Below are 12228 nucleotides of genomic sequence, written 5' to 3'. Positions count from 1 at the left end.
CTACTTCGTTTAATAATGGTGATTACACACTATTTCACAAAATTTGAACTCATCTCAATAGGTGCAGGGTTTCATTACCTAAAGATTCTTCAACAGTATTGTATTTCCAATGTAGAAATAGTTAATCCTGGCCTGCTAGCACCTGCTTCTAGAGTGCCGTCTGGTAGTGCCAGTATTGGGTTTGTAATAATTCTGAATTCTCAATTTAATTTATAATTTTATTAGCCTTCTTGAAATAACTACTTTTATCACTTTGAAATAAAGTGAGTTTTGTTCATTCCAAGTTGCCTTGATTATTTAAAGTACTGTACAGTGCTTTGAAATACAACAAAGACAGTTGCACATAAACATACATCAATATGGAGGTAGAGATTAGTAGATTTGCATATTTTCATAAAATGCATATTTTTTGATAGTGTATCTTTTTTCATTTTTATTTGATTTCTTAATATTTTTTTATTGTGGTAAGTCACATAGTATAAAACATACTATTTTAACCATATTTAACTGTACAGTTCAGTGGCACTAAGTACATTCACACTGTTGTGCAACTCTCACAATCATCTGTCTCCTGAATTTTTCACCTTCCTAAGCTGAAACTTTGTCCCTGTTAAACACTAACAACTCCCCATTCGCCCTCTCCACCCCCCCACCTCCTGGCCCCTGGCATCTACCAACATACTTTCTGACTCTATGATTTTAAGGTATATGCCTTTGAGATAAAAATCGGTCATCTTTTAGTAAACTGAAAATATTGTTTATAGTTTCTTCATCATGATCATAATGCTTAGTTTTTTTTTGTTTTTCTGGAAAAGATACCAGCAATGAATATTTCCATTGAAAATAATGGAATGCCACATGTTAATAATGATGGGACTATATCTATTGATTGATAGGCAATCCCTCAAAGGATAGATGTAAAAATAAAACACTTTTGGGATGAGCTGGGTTGAAGTTTATAGGCCAAACTGTATATTATCAGTGCCCCATGCTATTTTTCTCAATGACAAGTGCTTTTCCAAAGTTATATGCAGATATTTTCTAGTACTCCACTTCCATCTGCCCTTTATAGGAAGAGACAACAAAACATTTAAGGGATAAAAATATGAAGCTAATTTCCGATAAAATATTTAATTTATTTTTCACTTGAGAAAATATTACATTTAAGATATTTCCCTTTGCCCACTTTCTAGATCAAAAAGCAGAATATGACACACCACATCACATTAGTGTTTCTACTCAGTATATATTATAAATGTGCATTTCTAGCTTTTGTAAAATTTTCGAGCCTGATTAAAATAATGCATAATATTCCATTAGGTGGTTTACCAATTACTCTATACATTTTATTTTGAGAACATATTTGGGCTCTGGGAAGATAAATCACTCAACACAAGGTTTTGAATTGTTGTGGCATGCTCAGTGTGAACTTCTGAATGTGAACTTCATAACCCCCTTGAATACTACCTGAGCTCATTGCTCTGTTAGCTCAGCTAGGGAGCCCAGATCAAGGAAAAAGAACTTTCAGGGGGAATACAACACAAGGTTCAGCAAAGGATCCATTAATATAAGCATTATAATCTCCATTAACAAGAATTAAGCCATCCATTGCTTTTCTTCTAGGGCCATGGAAATAATTAGATGACAAATGATCATGCTTTGGAAGTATTATGGGCTTAAAGGGTACAAGAAACACATGGATAATATGTTAAAAAAAATAAGATTATTTTTAAAACACATGCTCTTTTTTGTACTGGATATATTCTTCTAAAAAGGAGCACACAATTATATAGATGACTTCTCAAGCTAATTGAAGACAGCACTTCACTCTTTTTTTGATCTGCTCAATGCAAATTTGTGTATTTTCTACCATATAGTGGTAATATATTGCAGAAGTAAGTTCATTTCTTAAATCTGATCAAGAAGATTAACAGAAAAAAAGAAATCATGTATGAATATTTGCTGTCAAATTCACAGATGTGAGCAACAGGCAAAAACTGCTGCTTTTTTCAGTAGCATTCTCAGTTTCATGGTTAGTGTAATCACTTAGTTGTATGATCTTAAATGGTATTACTTCACCTCTCACTATATAGTGATGGTCCACTGTAACCTTGCTATCCTATTTTATCTCTGGAAATTGAAAGTATAATTACTATCTGTGCTTGAGAGTTATTTTTTTTTGAGAGTTATTTTTTATTCATTTTATATTCATTATGAATCAAATCCTATTTCTCACTCTGTAATATGTCATCTCAATCTGATAGTTTTCAAACATAATTTTATATGAGTATGCTGTAATAAGATTCTCAGGAAAAAAATCTATTAGAAAAAAGCGATGAAAACAAAATTTTAACGCAGTCTAATATTAGAATTTTTACAATATTTACAATGCTACAGTGGTTATGGGATAGGGAGTATTGTAGGCTCTCTTGAAATACAATAAACTCTCCAAATGAAACAATATTTAAATTGTCTCAAAGCATGCTTCTTGTCTTCATTGTCAATCATTCCCCACTGATAAGAGAACAAGGACATTTAGGGCTTAGGCTTTGAATACTCTGGTGCCCTAATTCTTTAGTCTCATGGGTAATAGGTAACATTGCAGTAATTTATCATAACTAAAATATAAGGAGTTGGCCTTGAGAATGTGCAGAAATCCAATAATTAGAAGGAAGATTAGGATCTGGTTAGCAGAATGGTTAAGTTGACTAAATTTTCCTTAGCATGGCATTACCTGCCTAAGAAGAGCCTATCACATTTCTTGATGGCAACCATTTCCTTGACCTATGGTCCAACCCTGAAGCCCTAGACACTGTGTTTTGCATAACTATCTAGGCATCTGTCCACACCTACCTTATGTCTACCTATGTATGCTGCCACAAGCCAAGGAATGATGGGGATACCAGAAGCTGAAAGAGGCGAGGAAGGAGCTTTCCCCTACAGGTTTTAGCAGAAGCATGACCCTGATATCTCCTTGGTTTGGGACTTTTAGAACTGTGAGACAATAAATTTCTGTTGTTCTAAGCCACCCAGTTGGTGTCACGTTATTATAGCTATAGCTGTCCGAGGAAACTAATACATATATTACACTTAATAATAAACTGTTGAACTTTTATGAACTAGCCTTTCTCAAATTTACTTGACAATGAAGTCCTACTAACATCCTGCAGAACAAGAGTTCTTTGAATTAGTGATCTAACACAGCCCATATTTGCCCACATCTGCACTTTATTTGTGCCACTGCCTCTAAGAATTAGCTCCATTTCTAATAATTGAAATACTTCGAGTTTCCCTTACCTACTAGCTCCATCATTAAATACTCATTTATTCCTCAAAGTAATTGTTTTAAAATACTTATTTCTCTTATAAATCTGTTAATCTTCCTTTTATTATTCCCTATTATATGTAAGGTTCTTGAAGTCAAGAAACATATCTCACTGATCTTTATATAGCCTAAATGTTATTCCTAACTCACAAGGAGGAAACAGAAATAGCTTTGATGTGCTTCATGCTAGGACTGTCCTTTTTCTTAATTCCCTACAGACGGAAATTCAGACCCACTCTGGCATGAATATCTTGCTTTGGCATGGAAGTTGTTGCATTGGTTGCTCAGTGATTCTTCCTAATTATTCATTCTCCTACCACTATGCTGTGGTTTTTATTGGTTACCAGTTTTACTATGTTTACTGAGCACTTACTATGTATGTCACTGTGCTGGAAGCTATTGTCACATTATTATTTTTTATTTTTTATTTTTTTGCGGTACGCGGGCCTCTCACAGTTGTGGCCTCTCCCGTTGCGGAGCACAGGCTCCGGACGCACAGGCTCAGCAGCCATGGCTCACAGGCCTAGCCACTCCACGGCATGTGGGATCTTCCCGGACTGGGGCACGAACCCGTGTCCCCTGCATCGGCAGGTGGACTCCCAACCACTGCGCCACCAGGGAAGCCCTGTCACATTATTTTTTTAGTTCTCACAAGAATCCTGTGATTGTTACATGTTGGAAACTTGAGTCTCATAGAAGTTGAATAATTTGCACAAGATCACATAACTAGTGAATACCAGGTTGACTATGTAAATCCAGGCTGGCCTTACTCTAGATTCTCTTTTTTGCAGTCTACTATATTGCCTATATTTCTGGCAAGAACTGTTCAGTGGTTGAAATAGAATCTAAACTAGCAGGATTGCTAATTATATTCAATAAAAAATAAACAATAAATTTTGCAAGGTCTTTGGTTTCTAATTAAACTGAATCTTAAGGTTCCAAGTGCATTAACTTTAGTTAAAGAGATGTGTGCAGCAAAGCAGGAGGCTTTCAAAATAAGCTAGATTTTTACAATATTGAAAATATTGCTTCAAAGTTTAGTAGCATAGGATTGTTACAAAGCATGCAGGAAAAAATACAGGTTGTGTTGAATATATTCCATCTGCTACAATCTTCTAGTTGGATATTTGTTCGTGGTGTATCCATTCATTCATTCTGGCAATCAAACAAGTTGCCTGAAGACCCTAGATAAATCATCTTACAAAATTTCCAAGTGCTCTAACATTAATCATTTGCTTGAAGTTTGAAGAATTAATAGCTTAAAGCAGGATGAAATATGATTTATTTGAGGAAAGCTATTTAAAAATTAACCCTTTCATCAACTTACCTCCATGACCATACCTTCTGTGCCATGTAAACTCTAAAAAGAAAAAAAGAAAAAAAATTAATCCCCAACTCTTCAGGTTATGGTCTCAAACATTACTCAGATAACTGAGATATTAGTTAATGAAATAAGGTTACTGGCCTTTCACTATTAAGGCTGAAGTATCACCATATCTTTGCAAATATTTATTTCTTGTCTTTGCAATTTTATAGTTGTAGCACTAAAATTTATGGTCAACAGAATTAGTATGGATTTTCAGTACTAATAAGATTATTTTTGTTTTATTTTATTCATAAAGGTAATACAGCAATAATAACCTTACCACAAAATTTTTCTTTCTTATATTTATATAATATATAAGCATATAATTATATATGTGTGTGTGTATAATTACGTGGTTATATCAATGTCATTAAAATTCTTAAGTACTGATAAAATTATTATATTTTTCTTGATTTTGAAGTCATCATAATAAAAATTACTCCCAAAATTAAAATAACTTTTTTATTCCCTTAATAATACATAAGAAATACAATAAGATGCCTATCAAGTTCATCATTAAAGCAATCAAGGGGGACTGATAAATGATAAAATGATATCCAACTAAGTCTTGAACTTAATAACAACTCAACAAGCACTGACCTAAGGTAATTGAGACAAAGGTATCAGAAAAAACTGATTGTAGAAAACATGCTGCTTCAGATAAAAATACAACGTACCTCTCCTTGTAGAAAATATTTCTGAATCTTTCACACTTGTCTTTGAAAGATAGAAATATAGTATTTGTTTGTCCTAAAACTATAGCATTCTTAAAACTGCTTTGTTATTAAGTCCCTGAATACATTGTAGATTATTTCTGAATTGTTTTTCATAAGATTGACCAGCCAATAATAAAAATTAAATTATATTAACTTATAAATAAAAAAGAACAAAGGTAACAAAAGCTTAAAATCCATTATTTTCTAATTATTTAACTGTATTTTACTTTTATGTATGCTAATGAGGTTAAGTCTATTATAATTATATAGTGAACATACTGTATAATGGTGAGCTGTTACATATCTTTTCTGCCACCACATTAAATGATTTCAAGTCGAAATTGAGAATAGTAGGATGACTTACTCTATAGGAATTGGCAAATGCTACACAGCAGGGATTTTTCTTTTCCTCCCAGAGATCCAGATTTTAAATATTTACCAGCACATCACTATATAAGACTGATTAACTAAATCTTGTGAATTTTAATTGAAACTAAAAAAAAAAAAAGAAAAGAAAACAAGGGCCAACCTTAATATATATGAATTTACTTGTCTGACCCAGGTGTCAAAAGAAAATATTAATTCTAACTTTATACACCAGATTCAATGAAGTGAACAGCATATTGTTTACATTGGCATAATTTTTGGAGATTATACAAAGGATATTTCTTACCTGATAGACAGGTTGTAAAAGATACAATCACAAGGTGATTGACCAGCAACCACATTTTCATCTTGTGTTCAGTAGAGGTTAGGTTCAATTTTCAAAAAAAGCTTTAACTTTATGGCAGTTGGAGAATATTAAACACCTGCATAAAAAGATGAGAGAGAAGAGAAGAGAAGAAAAGAAAAGAGAAAGAAGAGAAGGAAAAGGGAAGAAAAGGAAGGGAAAATGTTCATCATTTGGGGTCAACAATATTACCAATTCTATTTTATTTTATATTTCTTTTTTTTTTTTTTTTTTTGCAGTACGCAGACCTCGGCACGAACCCGTGTCCCCTGCATCGGCAGGCGGACTCTCAACCACTGTGCCACCAGGGAAGCCCCTATTTTATATTTCTTATTTGTAGAATGTTTTAGTTTTTTTATGTACATTTGTAAACCCCATGTTGTAATGAAAAGAGTAGATTCTGCATCAGGGCTTCAGCTGCCTCCCAGTATTGACATGGTAAGAAACATGAGCATGTCACTCAATTCATATGTTTTAGTTTTTAACTTTTTAATAATTGAGCATAGTAATATGTTTTTTACAAATAGCACAGTTGTGAACATTTCAATGTCAATTATTTAAATTGAAGATTAAATTTACTTGAAGGGCTGGTAGAAAGATTTAATGAAAGATATATTTGTATAAGGGCTTTGTAAATGCATAGACACTGTACAAGAGTTATACGTTAGCATTGCCTGTTGGTGGCTTATGGAAAAATTTTGCCAGAAATGCTAATTTTTAGACATTAAAATGTATTGATTAATAATATATTCATTCCCTTTCCCCTTCTTCATTTCTTTCTTTTATTCATTTAACAGAAAGTAAATAATTACTCCTTATAAGGAAGAATCTAGGTTTTGTGTGGCCAAATCTTTAAAATTTGGAGAACCATCTTTAAAGATAAAAAGATAAAATTACTAATATAAACTAAGCTATGAAACTATGCAGCAGTCTAAATAAAATATTTTGCTTTTATAAATTCTGCAAAAACTTATGACCACGTGATTATACTGGTGAGGTTTCAGAACGTTGAAATAGCCCCATGTAAGTGAGGGGTCCCATGACTTAAGCTTCATCATCTTCTTTGTAAATCCATCTGCGACCAAGCATACAGATAAAGGAATATGTAAGAAAGACATAGTCTGCTTACCCTTAAGAATTTCACAGATCAATAGGAACACTTATGTGTACACAAGTCAGTGCAGTGAAACTTTTTTGGATCTACATGCTATTAAACTTGAAAGCATGTTGCTAATTTTAATTAAAAGCATTGCAGGGCTTCCCTGGTGGTGCAGTGGTTGAGAGTCCGCCTGCCGATGCAGGGGACACGGGTTCGTGCCCCAGTCCGGGAAGATCCCACATGCCGCGGAGCGGCTAGGCCTGTGAGCCATGGCCACTGAGCCTGCGCGTCAGGAGCCTGTGCTCCGCAACGGGAGAGGCCACAGCAGTGAGAGGCCCGCGTACCTCAAAAAAAAAAAAAAAAAAAAGCATTGTAAAATACATCACAGTGGGAATGGGCCTGGTGGTGACAGGCAGGGCATTATGGTGGAGATATAACAAATTTTTTAATGTTCCAGGGCATTAGAAAGAGACTTCTTCAATTGGGACACAGTAGGCCCTTCAATTTGAAAGGATATTAAATCAAGTTTTCAAAGAATATATAAGAAATAGGATAGAAAAACCGCAAGACATAAAATTGAATGTAAAATATTAAGATAGAGCATAAAAGCAATTCTGAAAAGAAAATATGTAATGTTATGATAATCAATATATAAATATATTTAAATATTATCCAAAACAGCAAAAATAAAATGGTACTTATTTGTTGCATCATAATGACATTTAAAGGTATTACTTATTTTTTTTTAATATGTTGGATTTAAAAACTATATTTACCCCCCCCCCCCAATTTGCCAGAATCCTAACGTTTACAGAGACTGGTAAAAATATTTAGTTGGTACTACATGGACCAGGAAAAACATATTTGTCCCTTTTGGTGTATAGGTTATTTTACAGTGAAAAATCATTTATTTCTAGAAAGAAATTGAGTTGAATTCTTAGAGAAAACATAGCAGAAATGGGTCAACCTAGCAACAGGAGATATTTAAAATATCTTTGAAAGAGGAAAAATATTCAAAAGATAATTTTTAAATGCCAGGATTGATTTATGACCAATTTATTTCTCTTGGACATATGTAAGAAGGTGAGAACTACACATCTCTATAAACTGTATTAAATCTACACTTATAAATTTAAATTTTATTTTATTTCTTTTACTAAGCAGAACTGATCAGAGAGAAATAGAAACAGGTAAATAAATGTGAAGAATAAAAAAAAAATCCTTCAGGAGGCAGGGAAATCAATGAAATGATCTATGGAAGGATATTAGCTTTTTATTTTGTTATCATTAATATTTAAATATAACCTAATTTAAAATTATTGAAACCTGTGCACATTGTTTATGTCTTCTAAAGTTTGTCTCGAAAAATGTACATTTCAGCATTTTCTTGGCCTATTGGTTTCTAATTCCTTTCATTGAGTTATGCACACTATTAGGACAAGTTCCTTTAATGAGGAGGAAGGTAGAAAGGCAAACATAAACTGTGCCAAAACTGCTGTGTCAAACAGTTCTTTTTGTAAAGATTAATTTAGATAATATATTTGCAAACATTTTGCAAATTACAAAGCATGTTCGGTTTAATGTGGCAGTAATTATTGGATTTTAAATAGTTCAAATTTATCGATTAATAAACTGTTATAAATTGATAATTGTAAAGTAATTCTGAACAGTAACTCTACATACTAATAATATTCAATGTAAGAGCAAGGGATGCTGCTGCAGTTTTTGTATTGTGTGTAGAGGAAGCAGTACTGACCAGAAAGAAAAAGAATCAGGTAAAAATGAAGGACAGGGGCTTCCCTGGTGGCGCAGTGGTTGAGAGTCCGCCTGCCGATGCAGGGGACACAGGTTCGTGCGCCGGTTTGGGAAGATCCCACATGCCGCGGAGCGGCTGGGCCCGTGAGCCATGGCCGCTGAGCCTGCGCGTCCGGAGCCTGTGCTCCGCAACGGGAGAGGCCACAACAGTGAGAGGCCCGCGTACCGCAAAAAAAAAAAAAAAAAAAAAAAAAAGAAGGACAATTACAGTGAGAGTATCCTTCAGATTATTAATTTTGATGAATTGTGTGAGTGAGATTTTGGTCTGTTTACCTCATTGAGTCTACAGGGAATCTGGGAAAGAAAGAGGGAAGGTCTAAAGGAAGGTTAGCTGTGTCTACACAGAGCAAGTGATTTCAGGAAATTGTAAATAAGGTACAGAAGGAGTTTCTAGGTCAAGGATATTATTTTACATTTCCTTCTTAGACAACACCCACAGTATATGGGAAAGTGAGATAAGGCATAGTAAAAAGAGATCTGGGGAAGTCAGCCAGACCTTGTCTGAAGGTTGGCTCAACCATTATTTAGCTTGTAACTTTGGGCAAATCACTCAAGCTCTGACTCTAGTTTTCCTCATGCACAAAGTATGAAAAAAATGTCTATTTCATAGGACTATTACAAGCATTGCATAAGATTGTGCAATATGAAATGTTTACTGTGAAAGTATTCGATAAATATTAACTATTGTTCTACGAGATCTTAGGTCCATCAGGCTGCAGGAGAAAACAACATGTCATTGTTTATTGTTATGCCTCTAATGCCTGGCACATAGAAGCCATTTGATATATATTTATTGAATAAATGAAGAAATGACTGGACCATTCCATAACTGTATTCCAAAACACTTGCCACAAACAAAATTAAACTTTAGTTCCTTAGAATAAGGATAGGATGCTGACAATAGGTAATAAGGAGTATCTCTTAATGGGGCTCTGGTCTTTGATAGGGATTATTGCTGCATATAAATACACTCTAGAAGAGGAATATTCTAAGCAGCAATATTTTAAAGCATTTTTATTATGCACTTTATTGAGTGTTGGAAGTCTCTGTCTTCTGATTTCAATATGCTCACTCTAGTCAGAAGGAAACATTTTTCATTATTTTGAGCCACACTATCTTTTCCTTCACTCCAAAATATTGCCTATTTCAATAGGATAGTGAGTCCTCATTCTGGCAGAACGTATTTTATTTTATTTAATGGGTTTCTTGTTGTTTCAGTATAAAAGCATCTCTCGCATGTTGTGCACCCATTTGTTTTCTGCTGCTGATTTGTTTTCTTGTGTTCCCAGTTATCCCATCACTGTAACTCCTGATCCTATCCTCTCAGCAGTGCAGTAGAGGAGAGAGGCAGCAAGGCTGTGCCCATGCTTGCTAGTGTGGAAGAAATGGCTCTTCTTAACTGTCCCTTGAGGACCTGCCACTCAGTAATCCACAGACAGATCCCAGCCCCCATGGGCCTGAAAACGTTGCAGCAAGTGAAGTGGCATAGGAAGAAAACAAGTCGGACGAAGATGTGCCAGTTAAAGGAGTGAACATTTTCCTTCTCAATAACCAGAAGAACAGAATGACCAGCTCCTGGAACCCGGGTATGCATTCCTGTCCCCAGGCCATACTGTGCTGTCTAGCTCCCTGGTTTCTGCTGCTCTCAGCCTAGGCCTTACACCAGGCCGTGCAGATGCTTCCCCCCAAAACCCATCACAACTCTATAGGTGTCCAGTGACTGGTGTTTTTCTAACATGTATTGCAACTATAGTAATTTCCAAAGAACTTAACTTCTTTTCTCCAACATCGTTTACTAAATCTCTTCTTACTCATGTATTTAAACAACTACAAAAAAAAAAAATATAATAAGGCAACACAGGGTGACAATCTCTATTCCCTTCCTTCATTCTCCCTTCTGTCTTTCCATGCTTTTCTTTCTCTGACCTTTCTCTCTTTACTTTAGATGATGCTATGGTTCTCCTTTGAGAAATTTGGTCCATATCTATGTATGCATTTTTTATTCAAAAAAGCTTCAACAGTACATTAACAAACATTTAGCCACTAACAATTATTCACAAAGTATTTAGTGCTGCTGTATAATCAAAGTTTGTTCCATCAATATCAATAAATCTAATATTTCATTGAACTGATGCTTATTCAAGCATTTACATTGAGAGAGAACAAAATTTTAGAAATACTGAGAAAATACTAATATGTATTGGCAAATTGTCGCATCTCTTTCAGAAAGAAAAAAGATTTGGGGGGATATCAGGAACGTATTCTGATTTATCCTCAACACAGCTCATGAAAGGCCATGTTAAAAAATATTTAACCTAAAATTTTACTTATGATACTCATCACTCTGCTCTGGTTCTAAAGAATATTTGCTATAAAGTTCAGTTTCCAGAAAATAGAAGAAGCTTGTTGGTGCTGAGCACAGATGATTCTAGGTGAAAAGACATCAATAGCTCTTACTCTACAAAACCAGGGGACATTTTATCCTCGACTCAATCTGAAATTCTGCCTTTGCTGAACACATCACTTCATCTTCCTGAGGTGTCAGTCACCCAGTATGTAGAATGGAAATCCAAGTCCATTCTTCAGAAGATTGTTGTGAGGAGTAAATTATTTATGCATATGGATACATGTGTGTAAGTAAAAGCCCTTTGACATCTGTATATAACAGAAGTCAAAACATTAAAGTGAAATTAACTAAAATTTTCCAGAAACAAAATTAGTTTGTTTTTTTTTTTTTGGCTGTGCCACACAGCATACAAGATATCTTAGTTCCCTGACCAGGGATTGAACCCAGGTCCCCTGCAGTGGAAGCACGGAGTCTTAACCACTGGACCACCAGGGAAGTCCCAAAATCAGTTATGAATTTAAAAATGGGAATCTTTTAAAGAAGGAATATTATATATTTAAAATTTCTTATCCTTTAGAAAGGAGATACTGTATATACTACACATTAAGCATTTGTATATCAATATTTTACAGCTCCAGTTAATTTTCAGATTATTAAAAACAATTTAAACATAGGAGACACAACTCCCTCTACCTATATAATTGTGTACTTTATATGGTCTTCTCCAGCCTCATACTGACTTCTTTAAACTCTATTATCAAATTATTATTGTCTCAGTCTAATAGTTTTTAACAGTGTTTTAGCAGCTTACAGATGTAAAAAAATTTAAA

General features: G+C 34.3%; 1 protein-coding gene across 4 annotated transcripts in view; it reads right to left on the bottom strand.

The window, feature by feature from the left end:
- Positions 1-6141, bottom strand: part of CNTN1 (contactin 1) — a gene marked incomplete at both ends in the record, with an annotated part of 164881 nt that extends 158740 nt beyond the window's left edge. For 3 of the 4 annotated variants that reach the window (XM_082666225.1, XM_082666224.1, XM_082666227.1), the window contains 2 exons: positions 4653-4685; positions 6081-6141. In XM_082666225.1, coding sequence (XP_082522351.1) covers positions 4653-4685; positions 6081-6141 — 94 coding nt within the window. The remainder of the gene's footprint in view (positions 1-4652; positions 4686-6080) is intronic. The other variant, XM_082666226.1, reaches the window with a different exon arrangement.
- Between the last annotated feature and the right edge of the window lie 6087 nt (positions 6142-12228).

The sequence above is a fragment of the Grampus griseus genome (assembly GCF_964374135.1).
Source record: "Grampus griseus genome assembly, chromosome: 11".
Lineage (NCBI taxonomy): Eukaryota > Metazoa > Chordata > Mammalia > Artiodactyla > Delphinidae > Grampus > Grampus griseus.
The sequence above is the reverse complement of the archived record's forward strand: the minus strand, read 5'-3'. Positions and strand labels throughout refer to the sequence as shown.